Source organism: Rhinoraja longicauda, chromosome 32 (genome assembly GCF_053455715.1).
Source record: "Rhinoraja longicauda isolate Sanriku21f chromosome 32, sRhiLon1.1, whole genome shotgun sequence".
NCBI classification, from domain to species: Eukaryota; Metazoa; Chordata; class Chondrichthyes; order Rajiformes; family Arhynchobatidae; genus Rhinoraja; species Rhinoraja longicauda.
Window position 1 is genome coordinate 2,299,619 of NC_135984.1, and position 27,025 is coordinate 2,326,643.

Here is a 27,025-nt window from a genome sequence, read left to right on the forward strand (position 1 = left end):
TCCATGTCAGTACCCTACCCCCAATACCATGTGCCCTAATTTTGCCCACTAATCTCCTATGTGGGACCTTGTCGAAGGCTTTCTGAAAGTCGAGGTACACCACATCCACTGACTCTCCCTTGTCAATTTTCCTAGTTACATCCTCAAAAAATTCCAGTAGATTTGTCAAGCATGATTTCCCCTTCGTAAATCCATGCTGACTCGGAACGATCCCGTTACTGCTATCCAAATGCTCAGCAATTTCGTCTTTTATAATTGACTCCAGCATTTTCCCCACCACTGATGTCAGACTAACTGGTCTATAATTACCCGTTTTCTCTCTCCCTCCTTTCTTAAAAAGTGGGATAACATTTGCTATTCTCCAATCCACAGGAACTGATCCTGAATCTATAGAACATTGAAAAATGATCTCCAATGCTTCCACTATTTCTAGAGCCACCTCCTTAAGTACTCTGGGATGCAGACCATCAGGCCCTGGGGATTTATCAGCCTTCAGTCCCATCAGTCTACCCAAAACCATTTCCTGCCTAATGTGGATTTCCTTCAGTTCCTCCATCACCCTAGGTTCTCCAGCCCCTAGAACATTTGGGAGATTGTGTGTATCTTCCTCAGTGAAGACAGATCCAAAGTAACGGTTTAACTCGTCTGCCATTTCTTTGTTCCCCATAATAAATTCCCCTGCTTCTGTCTTCAAGGGACCCACATTTGCCTTGACTATTTTTTTCCTCTTCACGTACCTAAAAAAACTTTTGCTATCCTCCTTTATATTATTGGCTAGTTTACCCTCGTACCTCATCTTTTCTCCTCGTATTGCCTTTTTAGTTAACTTTTGTTGCTCTTTAAAAGAGTCCCAATCCTCTGTCTTCCCACTCTTCTTTGCTATGTTATACTTCCTCTCCTTAATTTTTATGCTGTCCCTGACTTCCCTTGTCAGCCACAGGTGTCTCTTACTCCCCTTAGAGTCTTTCCACCTCTTTGGAATAAATTGATCCTGCAACCTCTGCATTATTCCCAGGAATACCTGCCATTGCTGTTCTACCGTCTTCCCTGCTAGGGCCTCCTTCCAATCAATTTTGGCCAGCTCCCGCCTCATGCCTCTGTAATCCCCTTTGCTATACTGTAATACCGACACTTCCGATTTTCCCTTCTGCCTTTCCATTTGCAGAGTAAAGCTTATCATGTTGTGATCACTGCCTCCTAATGGCTCTTTTACCTCTAGTCCCCTTATCAGATCAGGATCATTACACAACACTAAATCCAGAATTGCCTTCTCCCTGGTAGGCTCCAGTACAAGCTGTTCTAAGAATCCATCTCGAAGGCACTCTACAAACTCTCTTTCCTGGGGTCCATTTCCAACCTGATTTTCCCAGTCTACCTGCATGTTGAAATCTCCCATAACCACCGTAGCATTACATTTTTGACACGCCAATTTTATCTCCTGATTTAACTTGCACCCTAAGTCGAGGCTACTGTTTGGGGGCCTATAGATAACTCCCATTAGGGTCTTTTTACCCTTACAATTTCTCATTTCTATCCATACTGATTCAACATCTCCTGATTCTATGTCACCCCTTGCAAGGGAATGAATATCATTCCTTACCATCAGAGCAACCCCACCCCCTCTGCCCACCTGTCTGTCTTTTCTATACGTTGTGTACCCCTGAATATTCAGTTCCCAGCCCTGGTCCTCTTGTAGCCATGTCTCAGTGATCCCTACAACATCATACTTGCCCATGACTAACTGAGCCTCAAGCTCATCCACTTTATTTTTTATACTACGCGCATTTAAGTACAACACTTTAACTTCTGTATTTACCTCCCCTCTCACATCGTTCACAATTGGCCCTGCCCTTAATTTCTTTTCCGCTCTAGAACTTCTGTTCCCATTCTTCCGAGAGTCTTTTGCAATATCTCCTGTGTTCCCTTTTACCTCATCTTCATATTCACAATTTGTTAACCCCTCCCCCCCACTACTTAGTTTAAAGCCACAGGTGTCACACTAGCAAACCTGCCTGCCAGAATGTTTGTCCCCCAGCTGTTAAGATGCAACCCGTCCCTTTTGTACAAGTCACCCCTAGCCCAGAAGAGATCCCAGTGGTCCAGAAATCTAAATCCCTGCTCTCTGCACCAGTCCCTCAGCCATAAATTCATACCCTCTATCTCTCTGTTCCTGGCCTCACCAGCACGAGGTACCGGTAGCAGTCCAGAGATAACTACCTTCGACGTCCTACTTCTCAGCGTTTTTCCCAACTCTCTAAACTCCCGCTGTAGCACCTCCTTCCTCTTCCGCCCGACGTCATTCGTGCCCACGTGCACAACGACTTCAGGTTGATCGCCTTCCCTCGCTAGGATTTTCTGAAGCCGGTCTGTGATGTGTTGAACCCTGGCACCAGGGAGGCAACAGACCATCCTCAAGTCCCTCCTGCTGCCACAGAATCTTCTATCCGTCCCTCGGACTATGGAGTCACCGACCACTACGGCTCTTCCAGACTTCGGTCTCCCCTGTCGTGTATCCTTGCCAACAGGTCCGCCACTCGGACTGGAAACGTCTTCTGCCCCGACAGTTCCCAAGAGGGTATACCTATTTGCAATAGGCACAGCCACTGGGGTCTCCTGTAGTCCACGTCCACTCCCCCCGGAAACAGTTTCCCACCTTCGCTCGACCTGGACCCTTGGCGTGACAGCCTCACAATAGGTCCTGTCGAGGAAACTCTCGCATTCCCGGAAGTGACCTTCTGGTAGAAGAAATTCCTCATCTGCTCTGTCTTAGCTAGGGTTGCCAACTGGCCCGTATTAGCTGGGACATCCCGTATTTTGGGCTAAATTAGTTTGTCCCGAACGGGATCACCCTTGTCCCATATTAATAGGGTTGCCAACTTCCTCACTCCCAAATAAGGGACAAAGGGTGACGTCACCACCCCGCGCCCCACGTGACCTCACCCAGCCAGCGGTCATGTGCTCTCGCCCAGGTGGCCGCCATTGGTGGAGCGGGAGCGCGTGGCCGCTGGCTGGGTGAGGTCACCCTTCGTCCCTTATTTGGGAGTGAGGAAGTTGGCGACCTTCCTCACAGATGAGTTCCTTTTGCGTGGAGTTACTCAAAGTATGTTCAGCATTTCTGCCATGCATTCTGTCAGACCTGAAATCTTAATACGGTCGATGCTTAAAGTCGCCAGCACGACCGACAGCTTGTAGTGCAGCTGTTGGAATATTGCTCAATCACAGCGGTGAAATGGATGGAAGTGATTTTCTGGGATCAATCAGATCAGATCAATCAGATTGACAGTCCCATATTTACTGTATGCATACGAAATGTGTAGGAAGGAACTGCAGATGCCCGTTTACACCGAAGATAGACACAAAAAGCTGGGGTAACTCAGCGGGACAGGCAGCATCTCTGGAGAGAAGGAATGGGTAACGTTCCGGTTGAGGATCTCGACCTGAAACGTCACCCATTCCTAGGCTTAAGCTCAGGGGTGACCGCGCTTTTGCGGTTGCAGCTCCTAGACTGTGGAACAGCATCCCTCTCCCCATCAGAACTACTCCCTAGCGTTTGAGGCTCATTGAGGAGGCGCTGTGAACTGTTTGCGTGCTACTGTATGTTTCATTTTTTTTCCTTAGTACCTAATCAGATGTACAGCACTTTGGTCAACGTGGGTTGTTTTTAAATGTGCTATACAAATAAAATTGACTTGACTTGACTTGACTTCTCTCCAGAGATGCTGCCTGTCCCACTGAGTTACCCCAGCCTTTTGTGCCATTTTTATTGTATGCATAACAGGACTGATGATCCAGCACTCTTTTCTTTGTGCGAGTATGTGTGTGTCCATCTGCTTTCTGCAGGTCACAGTGCTGCAGCCAGAGTGTTGGAGGATTGTTGTCAGAGATTTGCATCTTCCTAGGTGGACTGCACAAGGACGCAAGGTGCCAGTAACTGAGAATGGAACGGTCCTGTCTGAAACCCAGTGTGTTAACAACTCTCTTTCATCTTTTTCTTCCAGACTAAAGGCGTTAGCATCGACTGGAGGGAAGAGTGTCCAGGCAGCATGTGATTGGTTGGTATCAGCTTCATATCTACAAATCTACAACTGAACTATTTTCTCTTGCAGTCAGCGCCCACATAGTGTCCATCACCTTTGTGTACGTGACAAATGTATCGAGGGGACGATTGGCACTTGACCTCTGCTGGCAGCCTGGATTAATGTGAACGAGATGCATTGCTGTGAATCTCCGTGCAGTTCATTGGTGTTCCTGACTGAGGGCCCATAAACCCCCAGTGTTGTCTTTGCCACAGGAGGCTTGGTGGTAGGGTTGCCAACTATCTCACTCCCAAATACGGGACAAGGTGACGTCACTGCCCCGCGCCCCACGTGACCTCATCCGGCCAGCGGCTACGTGCTCCCGCTCCACAAATGGCGGCCGCCCGGGCCAGGAGGCGGGTTGCTACGCAACCTCCCTTAGGTGAACACACTCTGTTAGCCTCCATTGTCCCGGCCGACAGCGGCCTGCGGGCCTAATACGGGACATGGGCGGTCCCGTACGGGACAAACCTATTTAGCCCAAAATACGGGATGTCCCGGCTAATACGGGACAGTTGGCAACCATGATTGGTGGCACTCTGTGTCTGTTCACCACCCTAGGAAAAGCAGCATGAGGAATGATTGAGCCCAAGTGCAGCATGGTTTGAGTGATTATCTGATCAAAGGGTGAGAGGTGGCAGGTAAAATGGGAAGTGAAATTGAAATGAAAGCTGGATCATTAAGAAACATGTAGACGGGTACATGGATTGGGTAGGTTTTTTGGGATATGGGCCAAACGCAGGCAGGTGGGATCAGTGTAGATGGGGCATGTTGGTCGGCACAGGCTAGTTGGGTTAGGGGCTGTTTCCACACACTATGACTCAAATACATTAAATCAGGAACCACTTTTTTCCCTAAAGTTTGTTGTGGAAATGTGAAACTCCCTCCATGAGGAAGGCTGTGGATACAAGAGTTAAGTAAAGGGATCTACTCTGTAGCATCCAGGCACACGGAACAGTACTAGGGTTGCCAACTTCCTCGCTCCCAAATACGGGACAAAAGGTGACGTCACCGCCCCGCGCCCCACGTGACCTCAACCAGCCAGCGGCCACGTGCTCCCGCTCCATCAATGGCGGCCGCCTGGGCAGGAGCACGTGGGCGCTGGCTGGGTAAGGTCACGTGGGGTGCGGGGTGGTGATGTTACCCTTTGTCCCGTATTTGGGAGTGAGGAAGTTGGCGACCCTACTAATACGGGACAAGGCCGCTCCCTACGGGACAAACTAATTTAGCCCAAAATATGGGATGTCCCGGCTAACACGGGACACTTGGCAACCCTAAACAGTACAGCACAGGAACTGACCCTTTGGCCCACAATGTTTGTGCTGAACATGATGCCAAGCCAAACCAAACCAATCCCATTTGCCTGTGATTGATCCATATCCCTCTATCCCCTGCACTTCCATGCCTGTCTAAAAGCCACCATCGTATCTGCCTCCTTCACCACCCCTGGCAATGCATTCCAGGCCCAAATGATTAATAATCCTATCACTGTATGATGGTTTTATTTCTTTAATCCACTCGTTGAACGATCCAGCAGCTGACAGTTCTTTGGTCCAGGCCCCTTCGCTGAGCTGTCCAGTTAACTTCATCTGTACATCAGAGAGAGATCAGTGCTCTGCTGAAAATCGGAAACATTGGGTTTTCTTGCAACCACGAATAGAGCATTGCAGGCAATTATAAGTGTTAGTTAAATAGATAAAGCAGTTTAAAATGGGGGTGTGCCTTATACTGGGTCTGTCTTTGGTCAGCTTCCTGTTAGGGATGTGTCCATCTCATTGATTCCCCTTCAGAGGGCAGTGAATGGCACCTTCACTCCAAACTAACACGACAACACTGCTGTGTGGATAATGGGAATATTGAGAGTTTAGAACAGAGAGAGGCTTATTCCATCTTGTCTCGTGTGCTATGTGATTTATTTGTTTGTCCAGTTATGTTGTTGTTATTTACTGCGGATTGGAAACTGTGTGTCCTTGCTACCTGGAGCGGCCACTGTGTGAAACCAGGGCGCCCCGCTTCAGGACAGTGGCTCCCACTCATTGAAACGCCCGTCTCACCATACAAGACGACCTGAGGTTGGTTTCTCCTGGGCGTGGTATCCCGGGCTTTTCATCCTAAGTGACACAAGAGGCCTGATCGAATCTGTGGATCGAGATTTGACAAGTTCATTGGCCAGCCCAATCCCAACCCCAACTTGCACTTTTTCCAGATAGAATTAGGATAGAGTACTGGGATGCTGCCAGGATTCTCTTTCCCGGGCCAGTGGGAGCTGAACCCAGGCCTGTCTGTCTGCATGGCAAGCCTTCCAATCCACACCAGAGGCCACCAGCACATGCAATGCGAGGCCACACAATAACATAGAAACATAGAAAATAGGTGCAGGAGTAGGCCATTCGGCCCTTCGAGCCTGCACCGCCATTCAATATGATCATGGCTGATCAGAGGCCAGACCATGCTGTGGGCTGGTGCCTATAACTGTGGTGAGGTCCAATCCAGCTCTTCCCCTCGCTGATGTGAAAGCTGCCTGAACACGTCCTAATATTCAGGAATATATATATATATTTACATACATGCGCACACACATACACACATGCACACACACACCCATGCACACACATACACGCACACACACACACACGCACACACACACACACACGTGTATAAATATATATATATATATATATATATATATATATATATATATATATATATATATATATATACACACACAGGTTATATATATAATTCCCATCCCAAGTTTCTGGTCTCCTGTCTTATCACCTCCCTGTGTCAGGTTTTCTGTTGTTTGCTGCTGATGTACCCTGTGTTCTACTTTGTTAAAACTGTTGCAGTAAAGCAGGCTGTCATGAACCTACAGTCACCCCATTAAATCGGCAACCCCCACCGAGTACTAACCCAGCATCCAGCATCCAGAGCCGGGGTTACCAGGGGGACAGGCTACACACCACCTCTGTCCCCAGAAAGATCAAATGTAAATGCTTGGCAATCTCTCCAGAGACCCTTATTCCAATTTTCAGTTCAGTTTAGTTTATTGTCACATGTACTGAGGTACAATGAAAAGCTTTTGTTGCGTGCTAACCAGTTAATGGAAAGACAATACATGATTACAATCAAGCTGTCTAAAGTGTACAGACACAGGTTGGAGGGAATAACGTTTACTGCAAGATAAAACCAGTAGAGTCCGATCAAAGATAGTCCAAGTGGCACCAATGAGGTAGATAGGTTTTTATCAGAATGGGGATACTGAGAGGATATTTGGCAGAGAGGTATGGTCAGTAAACCCATGATATTGAGATCTATAAAGCTTGAACAGTGGGCAAGGGTTCTTGAAAGGTAAAGGTAACTTCAGACCATGAATGAGAGCGTGAATCCCCACCTTAGCTTCCTCTTCCCGCTTGCTCTGGTCAGGCAGAACTGTGGAAAACCACCAGGTCAGGAATTCAAACAGATATCTGAGATGGAAAAATATATATTAAAAAGTGACAGTGAGAAGGATGGAGAGGGGAAACAGAGAACTTGATGCCGTTGTTTAATAGCTGGTGAACGGTTTCTGTTCTGACCCCTGCTGACACTATTGATTAGAGCAGTGCAGAGGCATTAGTGAGATCTGCCTGTGTTGCTGAGTGTTTCCTGTTCTGCTGAGCTGGGCGTAATACTCTGGGGCGGAGTGGGGGGGATTCCTTCACTGTCCTTGACAGCTGCGTCTCCGCTTGCAAGATGTGGCCAGTTCAGTTAGCCCATGTGTCGACTTCTCCCCCTCCCCCTGCCCTTCTCTCTCAGCTGCTCGCGGTCACGTTGGACAGACGAGGCTGTGGCAGACACTTGAAGGTGTCATTCAGTGTGCTGAATCTCTGGTTTTACCTGGCCCTCACAGACGTTGAAACTTGTGGCTTGTGAACTTTAATGCAGTAACAAACATCTGAATCTGTGCAGTTAAAAACCAGCACTCCCCTTCAACCTTTATAAATGAAGTGTTTTGTTGCATGGGGAGATGGCAGGTCTCTGCTAAGAGCTTGTACAATACATCAGTGATTTGGAGCTGCATCTGTTTTAGGATTTATATCTCAAAATTGCCTCTAGGTTATGCCCCGAAACATTCTCCTCTTGTGTTGATTTTAGAGATGGATTTTGGATCAGGACTTGGGCATGCTGTTACTATGAAGGCCATGCAACCTCCCCACATTGTTCGTTTGTGTTTCCGGATTCCTATCATAAGTTCATAAGTAATAGGAACAGAATTAGGCCATTCGGCCCATCCCATCCAGTCCACTCTGCCATTCACTCATGGCTGATCTATCTCTCCCTCCTCACCCCATTCTCCTGTCTTCTCCCCATAACCCCTGACATCCGCATTAATCAAGAATCTATCTATCTCTGCCTTAAATGTATCCATTAACTTTCCCCAAATCATATCCCCCAGTGACATTGATAGTTTCACATATATGGTTTTATGGCAATCAAATGTTCTTTGGTATTTTGTCATTCATCCTAAATGACACAAGAGGCTCAATAGAATCCATGGATCAGGATTTGATAAATCCATTGACAATCCCAATCTCGACCCCATTTTGCACTTTCTCCAGATAGAATTGGGATGGAGTTTGGGGATTGTGTCAGGTTTCTCTTTCCCAAGCCAGTGGAAGTTAAAACCATCCAATATTTAACGTATACCAGGGAACAACATCGTGAACCTCTGGTGAAGTGGGGGAAACACATAGTAACAACTGAGAGATTTTGTGCGAAGATCACTTACAAATGCTTGAGTGCATGCTCGGATTGTTCTGGAATTTTTATCCACCAGCTCTTAAATAAAGGGAAAACCATGGAATTAAAATAAAACTACAAGGAGAATGATTTACAAAATGTTCCTCAGCAGTTGGAGGTGAGGCTAAGATGGAAAACCAAAGGTTCTCCGGTCAGAGGGTGGTGAATCTGTGGAACTCATTGCCACTGATAGCGAGCAGGCCAAGTCAATGGGTATTTTTAAAGTAGAGTTTGACAGGTTCTTGAGAAGTAAGGGTGTCAAGGGTTGTGGGGAGAAGACAGGAGAATGGGGTGGAGATGGAAAGATAGACCAGCCATGAGTGAGTGGTGGAGTAGAGTCAAGTGGGCAAATGGCCTAAATCTGCTCCAATGAACTTATGAACATATGAACCAAAGATATGACAGGGTGAGAACATCAAAAATTGACTTAGCGTGGGTAACGACGAAGCGGGATAGTAGAATTTGGAAAAGTGGTCACCACTGGTGAAGTAGAAGAAATAATGGTCAAGGAGGGAGATATTTAAAAACAAACAAGAAGGGTGTGATTTTTTTAAGGCAACGTTAACATTTAAAGAATTAGAACACAGCCAATGTCGGGCACAGGCTTAAGAATGAATCAAACTCAAGTCTTCCCAGCAGAAAGGACATTTACTCGGTCTTGGCATCATCTTTTTTGAATGTGCCGTGTGCTACTGTCCCACTGATTTAGCTATTGGTCACTCATTCAAATAACATTATATCAAAAGGACTGGAATACAAAAATAGGGATGTAATGCTGAGGCTCAATAAAGCGCTGGTCAGGCTGCATTTGGACTACTGTGAGCAAGTTTGGGCTCCATATCTGAGGAAGGATGTGCTGGCTCTGGACAGGGTCCAGAGGAGGTTTACATGAATGATTCCAGGAATGAGTGGGTTAACATAAGATGAGCGTTTATCGGCACTGGGCCTGTACTCGCTGGAGTTTACTGCAACTTACAGGATAATGAAAGGCAGAGATAGAGTGGATGTGGTGAGGATGTTTCCACTGGTGGGAGAGTCTAGGACCAGAGGTCACAGCCTCAGAATTATAGGGCGCTCTTTTAGAAAGGAGGTGAGGAGGAACTTCTTTAGTCAGAGGGTGGTTAATCTGTGGAACTCATGGCATAGAGGGCTGTGGAGGCCAAGTCAGTGGATATATTTAAGGTAGAGATAGACAAACTCTTGATTAGAACGGGTGTCAAGGGTTATGGGGAGAAAGCAGGAAAATGGGATTAGGAGGCAGAGATGATCTATGATTGAATGGTGGAGTGGACTCGATGGGCCGAATGGCCTAATTCTACTCCAATGATTTGGGAATTTGTAATGCTCTAGGAATGTTTGTATGTTAAAAGCACTATGTGAATTCAAGTAGTCCATTTGAGAAATATAGCTGGGGTCATTTGGATGTGGGCCTACACTTAAGGAAAGTAAGGGATGTCGGAACACATTTGATGAAATTAGGACAGCAAAAAGAGGCTCTAAGGTATTCTTGGCAGGTACGATAAAGGAGAAACCAGAAAGATCCTATGTATCATAAAAGTGATTGGGTAGCTATGGGGAGAGCAGATCCCTTACAGATCAAGGTGTATATATATATATGCGAGTGTGTGCATGTGGAGAGCCTGGGGAAATGGATGAGGTCTAAAATGATGGTTGCACGGTGGCGAGGCGGTAGAGTTGCTGCCTTACAGCGCCAGAGACCTGGGTTCAATCCTGATTACAGGTGGTGTCTGTACGGAGTTTGTACGTTCTCCCTGTGACCACGTGGGTTTTCTCCGGGTGCTCTCACATTGTAAAGACGTACAGGTTTGTAGGTTAATTGGCTTTGGTGAAACTGTACATTGTCCCGAGTGGGTAGGATAGTGCTAGTGTACGGGGCAGTCGCTGGTCGGCACGGACTCGATGGGCAGCAGGGCCGGTCTCCGCACTGTGTCACTGTATCTCTACATTCTAAAATGAAGATCCTGGATATGGAAGATGGGGAGTTGAGTTCAGGGAAGGCAGTGGTGATGTCCTGGAACATTTCAACAGGAGGAGGTGGTGTTGACCTGTGTAAAGGGCGATAAATCCTGTCCATGGGGCCTGTCTAGGTATACCCATGGATGTAATTGGATTAAGGGAGGAGTCTGCTGGGACCCTAGCCACAGATTATGTACTGGGACCCTGGCCACAGATTATGTACTGGGACCCTGGCCACAGATTATGTACTGGGACCCTGGCCACAGATTATGTACTGGGACCCTGGCCACAGATTATGTACTGGGACCCTGGCCACAGATTATGTACTGGGAGACAGCAGGAGAGCAAACGTTGCCCCTTTATTTAGGAAGTGGAGCAGTGGGAAGCCAGTGAGGTATGGCTGTTGTCCCGGGTCGCCAACTGTCCCGTATTAGCCAGGACATCCCATATTTTGGGCTAAATTAGTTTGTCCCGCTTCCTGGCTTGGGCGGCCGCCATTGGTGGAGGGGGAGCACGTGGCCGCTGGCTGGGTGAGGTCACGTGGGGCGCGGGGCGGTGACGTCACCCTGTCCCGTATTTGGGAGCGAGGAAGTTGGCAACCCTACTGCTGTCTGTACGGAGTTTGTACGTTCTCCCCGTGTCCTGCGTGGGCTTCCTGTTGGATCTTCGGCCGTGCAGGCTGCATTAGCTCCTGCTCTCTGCATGGCTGTTTGGGGAGGCAAGACATTTTATCTTGCAGCTCTTTGGTGAACAGATTCCCTGGACCCATTGGTGTTGGTTTTAATCTGTTTCAGCAGCAGTTGGTTTGGTCAGCATAAGGTGGGGGCGGGGAGGGGGGGTGGGGGGAGGGGACTGTTGGTGTTCACTCTTCCTAGAGCCAGGGTACGGATGCCTAGTGTGTGATCAGGGCTGGCACTGCTGGAGGTAAGTGTGGCGATCGCTAGGTGCCATCATTTGTGTCTGGGTGTTTACCTCCACCCTTCCTTTCTGCCACCTCAGGTTGTTCTCACACGTGGACGACCCCTTCCTGGACGACCCTCTTCCTCGTGAATATGTCCTGTACCTGCGGCCCACCGGGCCTCTGGCCAACAAGCTGTTTGAGTACTGGCATCAGTCGCGACAGCTGTGTGGCAAGAACAAGGCCCACAACATCTTCCCTCACATCACCCTTTGCCAGTTCTTCATGGTGAGTGTCGGGGGTCTGTGTACACTGGTGTCTGCACTGGGACATGGACATCGTTGGGGGTGGTCTGGGGCTGGCTCCTGCAGCAGTGATGATGACTGCTGTAGCCTTGTGTGGAATGGCCTGACACTGTGGTACAATGGTCACCAACATGATCTTGGATCCTGTGTAGGAAGGAACTGCCGGTGCTGGATTCAACCGAAGATAAAGCTGGAGTAACTCAGCGGGTCACAAAAAGCTGCAGTAACTCATCTCGATCTCACTATATCCCCCGTGCCCCATTCCCCCGATTCTCAGTCTGAAGAAGGGTTTCAACCCGAAACCTCACCTATTCCTTTTGTCCAGAGATGCTGCCTGACCCGCTGAGTTACTCCAGCACTCTGTGAAACGTCACCTATCCATGTTCTCCAGAGATGCTGTCTGACCCGCTGAGTTATTCCAGCACTCTGTGAAACGTCACCTATCCATGTCCTCCACAGATGCTGCCTGACCCGCTGAGTTACTGCATCTTTTAGTTACTGAGGCACGGTGGGTTTGAGACCTGGATGCCATGCAGCCCTGATCCGGCAGTGTGGTGAGGCTCTGTTTGGAGGTTAATTGGCTCGGTATAAATGTAAATTGTCCCTAGTGTGTGTAGGCTAGCGTTAGTGTGCGGGGATCGCTGGTCGGCACGGACTCGATGGGCCGAAGGGCCTGTTTCTGCTCTGTATCTCTGAACGAAACTAAACCAAAGGTTGTGGAGTGGAGCGTGTGATACTCAGTGGTGCGGTGCCCTGTGGCTGGGCTGCGGCTTGGTTCTTGAGCGTGGGGCTTGGTGTGTTGGGGGATCGCGGGTCCCTTGCCTCGCGTTGCCCGTCAGACGCTGACTGTGCGCGCGTTGCTGTTGCAGTGCGAGGATGGCAAAGTGGAGGGTCTGTGCGAAACCTTGCAGAACACGGTGAGCCGATGGAAGGAGACCTTCCCCCTTCCTCTGTCCCTGGAGCTGTACACATCGTCAAACTTCATCGGCCTCTTCGTGGAGGAAGAGAGCGCAGAGATCATCAAGAAATTTGCTGCAGATTTTGCATCAGAGGCTACGGGCAAAGCAGGTGGGAAATCATGTCAACTATGGTGTGAAACATAACGTGGCCAGAGTCATGACGTTGGCTGAAGTCAGGAGCTGGGTGGTGGGGTCACGGTCAACTGTATGATCCGTGCTGTGGGTGGCACAGTCTCCCTAACCAGGTGATTGAGGACTTCTGTATAACACCATGGAATTAATAATGTGACTGGGACTGTAACCGGGTCCACCTGTCGAATCCTGGGTCAGAAGAGATCTCATGGAGGGATTTCAGATGCAAAATTGGGGTGCGGTTCTACTGGGTATCGAAACATAGGCAATAGGTGCATGAGTAGGCCATTCAGCCCTTCCAGCCAGCACCGCCATTCAATGTGATCATGGTTGATCATCCACAATCAGTACCCCGTTCCTGCCCTCTCCCCATACCCCCTGACTCCGCTATCATTAAGAGCTCTATCTAGCTCTCTCTTGAAAGCATCCAGAGAATTGGCCTCCACTGCCTTCTGAGGCAGAGAATTCCCCGGTTTTACAACTCTCTGTGTGAAAACGTTTTTCCTCTAAATGGCCTACCCCTTATTCTTAAACTGTGGCCCCTGGTTCTGGACTCCCCCAACATCGGAACATGTTTCCTGCCTCTAACGTGTCCAATCCCTTACTAATCTTGTATGTTTCAATAAGATCCCCTCTCATCCTTCTAAATTCTAGTGTATTCAAGCCCAGTCGCTCCAATCTTTCAACATACGACAGTCCCGCCATTCCGGGAATTAACCTAGTAAACCTACGCTGCACGCCCTCAATAGCAAGAATATCCTTCCTCAAATTTGGAGACCGAAACTGCACTCCTGCAAATAGGTGCAGGAGTGGGCCATTTGGCCCTTCGAGCCATTCAATATAATCATGGCTGATCATCCACAATCAGTACCCCGTTCCTGCTTTCTCCCCATATCCCTTGATTCCGTTTGTATATTTGGGCAATATTTACCTGTGAGCCAAGCAGCCCTGATGTGCCGTTCCTCACCGTGGGGTCTTGCCTTGCGTACATTCCTTGCTGTATTTCCAGCCTCTGTGTGGCAGCTGCTGGTGCCATTGTTTCTCTAACTGCATGGTTGGCCCTCCCTTGTAGAAGTGCGGGTGGAGCCGCACAAGAAGCAGCTCCACGTCACGCTGGCCTACCACTTCCAGCCCAACCACCTGACCGCGCTGGAGAAGCTGGCTCGCGGCCTGGACTTGAAGCTGGGCTGTGACTGGGTCGCTGCGCTTTATTCCCGAGACATTCGCTTCGCCAATCACGAGGTAAGTTATCCCAAGCAAAGTGAAACCCGCGGGCTTCACGCCTGACCCAACTAGGGTTACCAACTGTCCCGTATATTGGGCTAAATTGGCCAACTTGTCCCGTATTAGGCCCGCAGGCCGCTATAGGCCGGGACAGTGTAGACGAACGGAGTGCGTTCGGGGAGCGGGGCCGAGTGTGTTCGCCTAATGGAGGTTGCATATCAACCCACCTCCTGGCCTGGGCGGCCTCCATTGGTGGAGCGGGAGCACGTGGCCGCTGGCAGGGTGAGGTCACGTGGGGCGCGGGGCGGTGACGTCACCTTGTCCCGTATTTGAGAGTGAGATAGTTGGCAACCCTAGACCCAACGTAGGCAAATACTTGCATGACGTGAGAAAATGAATGGAGAATGTAATCCTTCAGCAAAACCCCTGGAGAGAAATATTTGCAACTTAAGTTTCGGAACGGAATGAGGCCATCAATCAATGCAGGTTATTAGATCTCTGATTTCCCTTAGTGTAACTCCACTGGATAATTCCAGCTCTGTAGATCTCAAGGACGGAGGGTCAGAGCTATTCCAGGTCAGCCAGTCAGTAACGGGGTTAGGAAGCACATTCTCACATTATGGGCAGTAGGAATCTGGAACTCATTGTGTAGGGAACAAACTGCAGATGCTGATCTCATTGGAAGGTAGACACAAAATGTTGGAGTAACTCAGCGGGTCGGGCAGCATCTCGGGAGGGAAGGAATGGGTGACGTTTTGGATGGAGACCCTTCTTCAGACTGATGTCAGGGGAGGGGGCGAGACCGAGACCTTGTCCCATCCTGCCAGTCTGCTCCATCCTATGAGGTCTGGTTAAAAAGCAGCAGGATGGTTTATGGTTGGTGCGTTGTTTGTTTCAGGAGCCTGGGGAACTCAGTGAGACACAGTTGCCTTTCTGGCTGTTTCCCTTCCTGCAAGGAGACTGTGTGTCTATGACACCAGCCCACTCTCAGTGTTATATTTACAGCGATGTCTCCTCGTTGGATGGGATTTCTGTAAAGGTTCAAAAATATCATCAGATGCAAATCTGAAATGGTTTATTCGTTGAGTCAGCTGGTGGGTTGGCATTTGGGGCATTGAATCGGAAACAAAGCAGGGCTTAAACAGTCTTTATGAACTAAAGCTGACAGAATTCATACCGAAGCTGCATCGAAACAGGATTATGTAGGAAAGAATTGCAGTTGCTGGTTTAAACAAAGCATAGATAGTAAAGATGAGGGACTAGGAGCATGGAAAACATTGAAGAGACGAAGGGCGTGTGAGGTGTCTTGGACATAGGTTGGACCAGGGGGGAGAGTAAAGTATAGATAGCTGAGATGCTAACCACTTGCTAGATGCTAACTGGTTGCTGAACACTTTAACTCCCCCTCCCACACTGACCTCTCTGTCCTGGGCCTCCTCCATTGTCAGAGTGAGGCCCAGTGCAAATTGGAGGAACAGCACCTCATATTTCGCTTGGGCAGCTTACACCCCAGCGGTATGAACATTGACTTCTCTAACTTCAAGTAACCCTAGATTTCCCTCTCTCTCCATCCCTCACCTTTCCCAGTTCACCCACCAGTCTGACTGTCTCCGACTACATTTTTCCTCTCCTCCGACATCAGTCTGAAGAAGAGTCTCGACCTGAAACGTCACCCATTCCTTCTCTCCAGAGATGCTGCCTGACCTGCTGAGTTACTCCAGCATTTTGTGTCTAGCTTCGAAGCAGGATTATTTCACTAGAAAGAAATCAATCAGTAGAGGAGAGTTATGTAGATAAAAATTATGTCCTGTGGCTAATTTCTTCATGAAATAGCCACAACTGCTGCCCCCTGCCACACTTTGGTTGGGGAGTTGGACTGACAGGGGCCCCAGCATCCTTGAGGCCTTGCCGTCTGTGAAGCAGCAGTGAGCCACAGGAGATGGCACATGGGCGGAACCCAGGCGCAGCGGTAGAGTCGCTGCTTCATAGGACCAGAGACCCGGGTTCGACCCTGACTACGGGTACTGTCTGTACGGAGTTTGTACGTACTCCCCGTGACCTCGTGGGTTTCCTCCGGGTGCTCCAGTTTCCTCCCACATCCCAAAGACGTACAGATTTATAGGTTGATTGGCTTGGATAAAAATGGTAAATTGTTCCAAGTGTGTATTAGTGTGCGGGGATCGCTGGTCAGCATGGACTCGGTGGGCCGAAGGGCCTGTTTCCATGCTGTATCTCTACACTAAACTAAACTAAACTGTGGCCCTGCTCTTATGATCTTGTGACAACTGGAGCCTGAAGTGCTTTCCATTGTTGGTGAACATCTCTGCTACAGTCACATTCTACAGCCGAGCAGAATGATATGGTCCACGTTCTCAGCATTCATGTCCCAAGCCCACTGTTTAGTGAGTGGGTCGATTTGCATTTAGATAACACTCCTCCACTTGTTGCATTCTTTCTGGTGAAATAAATCTTGCTTTGTGATTGTGGTCGGAATTGTGCGTATTTTTAGTTCGCTGAGATTCATTAAATCCTACCTCCCCTCCAACACAATGGCTCAGAACCAATTCCCCAGCCGGCAGACAGAACGTGAATTAAAAAAAAGTTAAACTTGTTCATTGCAAATTTAGAGTGTAAAATAATGAAAAAAATGATAAATGTAACGAAGAGAAGAAACAAAACATAACCATCAATTTATCTTTAGATAGACGACGTATTATGCCGGAGTAACTTAGCGAGTCAGGCAGCATCTCTGGAGAAAAGGAATAGGTGACGTTTCGGGTCGGAACCCTTCTTCAGACTGAAGGCCAGAACAAAATTGGGCTGGCAACAGATGACCTCAGGAAGCTTGGTCTAGTCTTTTCAGCCTCCACATCTCCCCCCCACCCCCACCCCCACACCACCTCTTTCAGTCTGTTCAGTCTGGAGAAGGGTTCCAATGTGAAACGTCACCCATTCCTTCTCTCCTGAGATGCTGCCTGACCTGCTGAGTTACTCCAGCATTTTGTGAATAAAGACCTTCGATGTGTACCAGCATCTGCAGTTATTTTCTTACACTCAATATTTTAAAATCATTTTTCCCCAATGTTTTCCTCTCTGTAAATGGGTTGTGGTGTAACTGTGATTTGAAGATGATTTTCTGCTGTTTTTTTTGCTGCCAGACTCTGCGAGTGGTTTACCCCTACACGCCGCAGAACGATGACGAGCTGGAGCTGGTACAAGGAGATTTTATATTCATGTCGCCCATCGAGCAGAGCAGCACCAGTGAGGGCTGGATCTACGGCACCTCGCTCGCCACCGGCTGCTCTGGCCTGCTCCCAGAAAACTACATTGCCAAGGCAGACGAATGCGACACGTGGGTCTTCCACGGGTGAGTAGCATAGGAGCGTCTCGGTGGGGCATCACTGTTGCACCTCCTACTGAAAGGCCATAACACCACAGATTCACAGCCGCAAAACCGCCTGGCCTCTCCCAGGATGTTGAAGGGTAACATGCAAGTGTGGTGTCTTCGTGTTTGATGGAAACCGATGACATTTGTTCTGCCTTTGACTGAATGTAACATTCTACACAAACTCTCTCGTCCAATTATCCATTTGCTCCCTTTGTCAATAATTTGTTTGTGTTTGGCATTTGGCATCTTGACTGGTGTTTCTATGCTGAGGGATGTTAGAAGATGTCTCAAAATGAATTGTCACAGCAATGAAAGTAGACACAAAATGCTGGAGTAACTCAGCGGGTCGGGCAGCATCTCTGGAGAGAAGGAATGGGTCTTGTAAATGCTGTTCCATTTCCTGCCTCAACGATTTCCTCTGTCAACTTGTTCCATGTAAACAGCACACTCTGTGTTGAAAATGTTGCCCCTCCGGCTCCTATTAAATCTTTCCCTTCTCGCCTTTACTCCAGGGGAGGTTTACAAGAATGATCCCAGGAATGAGTGGATTAACATTTGGTGCGTGTTTGATTGCACTGGGCCTGTACTCGCTGGAGTTCAGAAGAATGAGGGGGGATCTCATTGAAACGTACAGAATAGTGAAAGGCTTGGAAGAGTGGATGTGGAGAGGATGTTTCCACTGGTGGGAGAGTCTAGGACCAGAGGTCACAGCCTCAGAATGAAAGGATGTTCTTTTAGGAAGGCGATGCGGAGGAATTTCTTTAGTCAGAGGGTGATGCATCTGTGGAATTCATTGCCACTGAAGGCTATGGAGGCCAAATCAGTGGATATATTTAAGGCAGAGATAGATAGGTAGATTCTTGATTAGTACGGGTGTCAGAGGTTATAGTGAAAAGTCAGGAGAATGGGGTTTGGAGGGAGAGATAGATCAGCCATGATTGAATGGCGGAGGTGACTAGATGGGCTGAATGGCCTAATTCTGTTCCTTTCACTAATAATCTTTACTCAGATCCAACTCATTCCTGACTGCGACTGCTTCTGCTGGTGCCAGTTTACATGACGGAGTTCTTCGGAGGAGAAACCAGGAGGAGCAGGGGCCTGGAGAGGCTCTGTCTTTGCCCTCCAGTGTCATCTGCCAACCCATGCTGGTAAGCTGCATCTATATCTGCATGTTGAGGCCCGATCTGTAAAAATGTCTGGTGAATGATTGCTTCGTCCATGTAGACTCTGGCCCTTGTGGCACGTTGCACCTATCCTCACTCTTGGATACACTCTCTGACATTTCCTCATGCTGCTGGCAACTTAAATCCTGAGGTCGACACACAATGCCGGAGCAACTCAGCGGGTCATGCAGCATCTCGGGAGAGAAGGAATGAGACCCGAAACGTCACCCATTCCTTCTCTCCCGAGATGCTGCATGACCCGCTGAGTTGCTCCAGCGTTGTGTGTCAACCTTCGATTTTAACCAGCATCTGCAGTTTTTTTCCTTACAACTTAAATCCTTAACTCTTTATTCTATTCAGTACTGTGTTTACAAATCAGTTGTGTTGCTGCTGCAAGTAAGCATGTCATTGTTCCGTTCTGGTACATGTGACACTAAAACACTCTTCGAGCCAGCTTTTGAATGTCACTGCTTCTATCATCTGTACTCCTCAGACATTAAAAAGAAACTTCTAAGTCCCCACTCTGATTTGATTTCAATCAACTTGCCTTCTATCCTTTGGTTATTCATCCTCCTGTGGGTGGAACCAGTTATATTTCATTCTGTTCTCCTCATAAATCTGTTAAATCTCTTCTTAAAAGTCCCTTTAAAAAGAACACCCCAAATCTACCAACAGCTGCACCATTGTGACGTCTTAACATTCCTCTAGTGTGGAGCCAAGCCCAGCTGATCCCCACCCTCTGCACCACACGAGGGCCCGGGGTTTGGCTCGACATCAGCTGCATCTATGGGGTTTAAGGTCATAAGTGATAGGAGCAGAATTAGGCCATTCGGCCCATCAAGTCTACTCCGCCATTCAATCATGGCTGATCTCCCTCACCCTCCTAACTCCAGCCTTCTGCCTTAGAAACATAGAAAACATGTGCAGGAGTAGGCCATTCGGCCCATCAAGTCTACTCCGCCATTCAATCATGGCTGATCTATCTCTCCCTCTCAACCCCATTCTCCTGCCTTAGAAACATAGAAACATAGAAAATAGGTGCAGGAGTAGGCCATTCGGCCCTTCGAGCCAGCACCGCTGATCCCCATAACCCCTGACACCCGTACTAATCAATAATCTATCTATCTCTGCCTTAGAAATATCCATTGACTTGGCCTCCACAGCGTTCTGTGGCAATGAATCCCACAGATTCTCCTGCTATTGCAGGCTTCCTTGGCACCAGATGTGCACGTTCTGCCACCTGCTGGTTAACACCAATCACCACAGGATGGACTAAATCCCAGCTCCATCCAAAGTTGCCCAGAACGTGGGTTCCAGGGACTCCTTGCCACATGAATAAAACAAGCTGGTGATGCTGTTGTTAAATATTTAAACAACAATTACAAGCAATAGGAAACGAACCCAGTGCTGGAGTATCTGAGTGGGGGAGGCAGCACTTTGAGAGGGAATGGGTGGCTGACACATCTTCAGCCTGACCGCAGTGGGGGAGGAGGAAGCCTGGCAAATGGTAGGTTGATGCAGGGGAGGGGCAGTAAGGTTGATGCAGGGGAGGGGCAGTAAGGTTGATGCAGGGGAGGGGCAGTAAGGTTGATGCAGGGGAGGGGCAGTAAGGTTGATGCAGGGGAGGGGCAGTAAGGTTGATGCAGGGGAGGGGCAGTAAGGTTGATGCAGGGGAGGGGCAGTAAGGTTGATGCAGGGGAGGGGCAGTAAGGTTGATGCAGGGGAGGGGCAGTAAGGTTGATGCAGGGGAGGGGCAGTAAGGTTGATGCAGGGGAGGGGCAGTAAGCAACAAAGGGTGGAGATGAAAAGGAGAATAAAGGTGTCAGGTGAGGAGAGGAGTGAAATGTAAAGCCGGGTGGAATGGGGTAATGGGGTAGGTGGAAGGAGACGTGGAGATAAGAGGGGCACGATAGTGAGAGAAATGGGTGCACGATGGGAACGAGGGTGCACAAGAAGGGGAGAGGGGAAGAGGTGTGTCACTTGCACCCTTTACTGGTCACACAGGGAAGGAGGCAGGGCTGGGGGACTGGGGGTGGGAGGCAGGGGAGGGGCAAGTTGGGGTGGGCTAGGGGGGATGGAGTGGGTATAAGGGGGATTGAGTGTGGGGGGGGGGGGATGGAGTGGGTATAAGGGGGATTGAGTGCGGGGGGGGGGGATGGAGTGGGTATAAGGGGGATTGAGTGCGGGGGGGGGGGGATGGAGTGGGTATAAGGGGGATTGAGTGCGGGGGGGGGGATGGAGTGGGTATAAGGGGGATTGAGTGCGGGGGGGGGGGTGGAGTGGGTATAAGGGGGATTGAGGGTGCTACACCAATACAGGAGAGACTTCGGGTCCAGGGCTCACCCTCTCAGTCACACCCTCTCCCCTTCCCTGCCCCCCCTCTATGAGGAATGGACCCACCGGGTCCACTTGGTCTAGTATGGCAATAAAACACTGTTGACTATTGGCTTTTGAATGTCACTGTTGTACCTGCTTCTATCATCAGACATCTGTCAAGCAGCATCTGTGGATTGAATGGGCAGACGATGTTTTGGGTCAGACCCTTACTCCAATCAGTCTGAAGAAGAGTCCTGACCTAAAACATCATCTGTCCATTCGCACCACAGATGCTGCTCGACCCGCTGAGTTCCTCCAGCACTTTGTGTTTTTATCCTTATCCTGGTCAATCCACAAGAAAACCACTGGGGAAAAGACAGCATTAAATAGAGGTCCCAAATGGATAATACATTTTTGTTTTTACTGTTTTTCGCATTGGTTACCTTTCATTGTCATTGGAAAGTACTCTTCTAGTTTAGAGATACATCACGGAAACAGGCCCTTCGGCCCACCGAGTCCGTGCCGACCAGCGATCTCTGCAACACTTGCACTACTCTCTTGCTTGCTGTTCTCACAGAAGCTGCCGAAGAACTCGCGGTCCAGTCTGGTCAAGCGGGATCTGTACATTTGTCGTCATGGGGAGAGGATGGATGTGGTGTTTGGGAAACACTGGCTCGCTCAATGCTTCGATTCTAAAGGTTTGTCTGTTTTCCCTGGTGGCAGGGGGCAGTTGTTTCCATTTGCAAGTTCAGACGTGAGGAGGAGCTTGCAGTTCTGCAAGTCATAACCTTGCTTCACCTACAGCACTGTCTGGGCTGGCCTTCTCTCATACAGTACTCTGCCGCGCCATCAGTGTGTCCTCTTTTGGGTAACACCAAGGCCCCTCGGGTGGCTATAAAAAGATTCAGTGACACACTTTGAAAGAACAGCAGTGCCCTGATTGAATTTAATCTCACAACCACTGTCCAACCCTGCGTTCAGGTTAGAGAAAGTTGCCCTTGCAGAATCTATAAATCACTGCCCAAATATCTGAGTTGCTGAATAAAATTCACTCTTGCAGAATCAATGTGGGGAAAAATAAACACAAAATGTGAAAAAAAACACAGATCTTGTTAGTTTTTAGTATTAGTCACTCAATAGAATGGGGCAACATTTGATTTGAGTACAGTGTCTAGTTTAGTTTATTGTCACGTGTACCGAGGCATAGTGAAAAGTTTTTGTTGCGTGTTAGATTTTTTTTTAGATTTAGAGATACAGCGCGGAAACAGGCCCTTCGGCCCACCGGGTCCGCGCCGCCCAGCGATCCCCGCACACTAACACTATCCTACACACACAAGGGACAATTGTTTACATTTGCCCAGCCAATTAACCTACAAACCTGAAGAAGGGTCTGAAGAAGGGTCTCGACCCGAAACGTCACCCATTCCTTCTCTCCCGAGATGCTGCCTGACCTGCTGAGTTACTCCAGCATTTTGTGAATAAATCGATTTGTACCAGCATCTGCAGTTATTTTCTTAACCTACAAACCTGTACGTCTTTGGAGTGTGGGAGGAAACCGAAGATCTCGGAGAAAACCCACGCAGGTCACGGGGAGAACGTACAAACTCCGTACAGACGGCGCCCGTAGTCAGGATCGAACCTGAGTCTCCGGCGCTGCATTCGCTGTAAGGCAGCAACTCTACCGCTGCGCCACCGTGCAGTCAGTTAACCGTGCAGTTAACCAGTCAGTGGAAAGACTATACGTGATGTTGGGTTGGCAGTCACAGCCACGACCCTTCTCTGCCACACTCTCCCCATGCACAGTCTTTTGGGAACATGGATCCAGGAACGTGTGTTACCTTGATCATGTCAACCTGCATCTGCAGTTCCTTGTGTCTCCAGAATACGTATTCTCACACGTTACTGGACCTTCTCACAAATCACTACCTATCCAATTCCTGTGTTCACACAGTAATTTTTGTACAAGAACCAATAGTCAGTAGTAAGGACTGGGAAATATCGCTGACTTTAATGTTTTGATTGTGTTTAGTTTTCTTTTCATTTTAAAATTGCCTTCTAGCTGGACCCCTTTGAGGGCTTAATGTCTAGTTAACTTTAGTGGGCTCCCATTGGTGTCCACAGATGATACAAAAGGCATTTCTAACATTGATTTGACAAAGTTATCGAAACCAAGAACATGTGTATAAATAAGTCGCCCCTGGACTTTACTGCACTAGTAGAAAGAAGACGATGTTGCACCTTAAGTAGCCCCTGGACTAAGTAGCCCCTGGATTAAGTAGCCCCTGGACTAAGTAGCCCCTGGACTAAGTAGCCCCTGGACTAAGTAGCCCCTGGACTAAGTAGCCCCTGGACTAAGTAGCCTCTGGACTTTACTGCACTCTCGTAGACAGCAGACGAAGTTGCACGTTCAGATGGCAACACTGAGAGATGCCAATTGCCTACTCAAGGCATGGTAATTCGACAACCACCTATAGTGCCATAATGGTCCATTACACCTCAGTCTCTTCTCCCTTGAAGGCAACAGTCGGCATTTTGAAACAGTACACAGTTTAGTTGCCGACTGATTTCACGGAGTGGAGGTTCTGACCTGCTTTTGTCAAGTTAAGAGAAATGAAATGCCAGTCTCTCCAGAGTCACGAATGTGCTAATTATAAATCTTGTTTTAACAGCTGGTGTTTTGTTCAGGCTTTTATCTTTAGGGTTAATCCGCTGACATTTACTCTTGTGATAGGTAATTACATCCGGTCCAATTTGAACATGCCCCCAAGTTTACCACACAGAAGTGGTGGTTACAAGGACTATGAGAAAGATGCTCCGATCACTGTGTTTGGCTGCACGCAGGCCAAGCTTGTCGGTAAGTTCATTCTATCAACAATACTGACCCTTTCACTCACAAGTTGAGGTCATCTCGTGGCTTGTGTGCTGTCGTTCTCCTGTTCTCATGGCAATCTTGAGTTCTTGTAACCATTCTCACCGTGATCCTCGCTTTGAAATCTCTGACCAAGGTTTTGAGCCCCAGTACTATTTGAACCAATGAATCTGAATGCCAAACGAAAGGAAGGTGATCTTCGGGCGTACAGATTCTTGGGGCAGACGCAAAGCTCAAAGGTTTCCAATGTCTCTTATTGTCACGTGTACCAATTGGAGGCTGTATTTGGTTTTGTGCGTCACATCGAAGCTTGGCATGGGAGAAGGTCTGATTTACTTCAATGATGTCTGGACTGGGAGAGCTTGGTCAAAGATTGATCTGATTGAATGTACCTGTGATCCTAAAGAGGCATCACATCCTCCATAAATGGCACCTAATAGTTGAACACAGAGAAACCTTGATCTCTACTGAAGATAGACACAAAGTGCTGGAGCAACTCAGCGGGTCAGGCAGCATCTCTGGAGAAAAGTAACAGATCAAGTTTTGGGTCGGAACCCTTCATCGTTCCAATCCGAAGATCCGCTCGGAAGAAGGGTTACGGGCTGTTCCTTTTCTCCAGGGATGCTGCCTGACCCGCTGAATTACTCCAACACTTTGTGTCTATCTTCGATATAAACCAGCATCTGCACTTCCTTCCTATAAGCTTTGTTCTCTAGTTGGGTAACATAAAGGAAGCACAACCCATACCCAAGAGATGGCCCTTGTTTAAATCCTGGGAGATGGAGTTGCAGGTCGTTTAGTCGAGCACATCAGGCAATATACACATGAGTGGAAAATTGGAATTCAGTCACAGATCTGAAATGAAAGGAGATGAGGAGGAATTTCTTTAGTCAAAGGGTGGTTAATCTGTGGAATTTATTGCCACAGAAGGCTGTGGAGGCCAAGTCAATTGATATTTTTAAGGTGGAGATTAATGAGTGTGTCAAGGATTACGGGGAGAAGGCAGGAGAATGGGGTTGAGAGGGAAAAATAGATCAGCCGTGATTGAATGGTGGAGTAGACTTGATGGGCCCAATGTCCTAATTTTGCTTCTACAACTTCTGAACATGAACGTAAATAGCCTAACTTCTGAAACAAGCCTTTGAAGTCTCCATTAATAATGATTGTTTGCTTAGGATGTAAAACACAATAGAGAGATCTGACAATTACATTAAATAGTGTAGGAAAATAACTGTAGATGCTGGTTTAAATCGAAGGTAGGCACAAAATGCTGGAGTAACTCAGCGGGTCAGGCAGCATCTCAGGAGATGAACGTCTCAACCCGAAACGTCACCCATTCCTTCTCTCCTGAGATGCTGCCTGACCCGCTGAGTTACTCCAGCATTTTGTGTCTACATTACATTAAATAAATGATTTGTGGGATTTTCAGAGGGTGGACAATGTGTTGAATGGTTTGGTTGTTTAATTCCACCTTTCTGTTCACCATCCGGGTTAGGGAGGTGGAAGATTAGCCCGAGGAGAATGAGACTGAACTTGTTGTGCTTCAGGAGCTGACAGGCAGGAAGTTGGATACATTAGATGTCCGAACAATAGTCTCTTTGTTGCTTTACATTTTGAGGGGGAAGTTTGAGCAAAGGTTTTGCATTACCTGCAGAATATGTGGGAAGATTAATCTGATTGCTATGTTTGCCTTGCAGGTGAGGCTCTGCTGGAGAGTAACTCCACCATTGACTATGTTTACTGTTCACCCTCGCTACGCTGTGTACAGACTGCATTCAACATACTAAGAGGTAAGGGGACGTCCATTTATGTTAACAACTCCACTACCCAGTGTCTGCAACCCTTTTCCAGACGTCTCACTCTATACCCCTTCCTGTTCTTCTGCACCGAGGCTGATATTTTCACCCCTGGCCCCCTGCACCCTTACATTTCCTTGCCAGCCCCCGTGACTTTGTTATGAAGCATCTCCTGCTACCTTTCACAACAGACACCCTCAAAATTACCTTCTTTCATCAAAAAACGTTTCTGTATTCTCGTTCATCAGCTCTCATGAGGGATAGGAGTAGAATTAGGCCATTCGGCCCATCGAGTCTCCTACTATGTCGCAGTGTTTTTCGAAGAGTTCTTCCAAATCAATCCAAGATTTGTATGGTTGTCGGAGGTTATGGGGAGAAGGCAGGAGAATGGGGTTGAGAGTGAAAGACAGATCAGCCATGATTGAATGGTGGAATAGACTTGGGTGGGGCGAGTGGCTTAATTCTGCTCCTCGAACTTATGAACGTATAACAAGACTATTCAGCAAATGTGCTGTTTTGCTATGTAGACACAAAATGCTGGAGTAACTCAGCGGGACAGGCAGCATCTGTGGAGAGAAGGAATGGGTGATGTTTTGGGTCGAGACCCTTCTTCATACTTTTGCAATTATTTTTGTTGGATTATCTTATGGGGAGAGGTTGGATAGGCTCGGCTTGTCTGAATTTAGAAGAGTAAAGGTTATCTTGATTGAAACATAAGATCCTGGATTCTTGTTAGGGTGGATAAGGAGAACATTTTTCCTCTTACGGGAGAATCTAGAATGAGGAACAACTGCTTAAAAAAAGGGCTCAACAAGGGAAACAAAAATAAGGCACAATGTTTTCTCAGAAGGTTGTGAGTCTTTGAAACTCTTCCTTAAAAGAGTGGTGGGAGAACATTTTTTAAGGTTGATGTAAATTCTTGATAAGCAGAGTTGTAGAAGTTGGCAGGATCACAAATTTAAGTTAAAATCTGGTCAAACGTGAACCTAGAGGAATGCTGGAGCAAGCTAAAGGAAATGGATATCCTGCACCTAATTGTATCTTTGTATGTCATTATCCCAGGGAAGGCTCACAAAACAGTGCCTGTATCCACAGAGGTATTTAAACAACTATGAGGAGGTGGCATTGGGGCGATGAGAT

General features: G+C 48.0%; 1 protein-coding gene across 1 annotated transcript in view; it reads left to right on the plus strand.

Moving 5' to 3' along the window:
- Positions 1-27,025, plus strand: part of LOC144608652 (ubiquitin-associated and SH3 domain-containing protein B-like) — a 114,513-nt gene that overhangs the window by 74,610 nt on the left and 12,878 nt on the right. Inside the window, exons 2-10 of the mRNA XM_078426630.1 lie at positions 3,999-4,052; positions 11,835-12,021; positions 12,908-13,106; positions 14,202-14,371; positions 17,512-17,720; positions 18,751-18,889; positions 21,798-21,918; positions 23,952-24,074; positions 25,787-25,879. Of these exons, the coding sequence (XP_078282756.1) occupies positions 3,999-4,052; positions 11,835-12,021; positions 12,908-13,106; positions 14,202-14,371; positions 17,512-17,720; positions 18,751-18,889; positions 21,798-21,918; positions 23,952-24,074; positions 25,787-25,879 (1,295 nt within the window). The remainder of the gene's footprint in view (positions 1-3,998; positions 4,053-11,834; positions 12,022-12,907; positions 13,107-14,201; positions 14,372-17,511; positions 17,721-18,750; positions 18,890-21,797; positions 21,919-23,951; positions 24,075-25,786; positions 25,880-27,025) is intronic.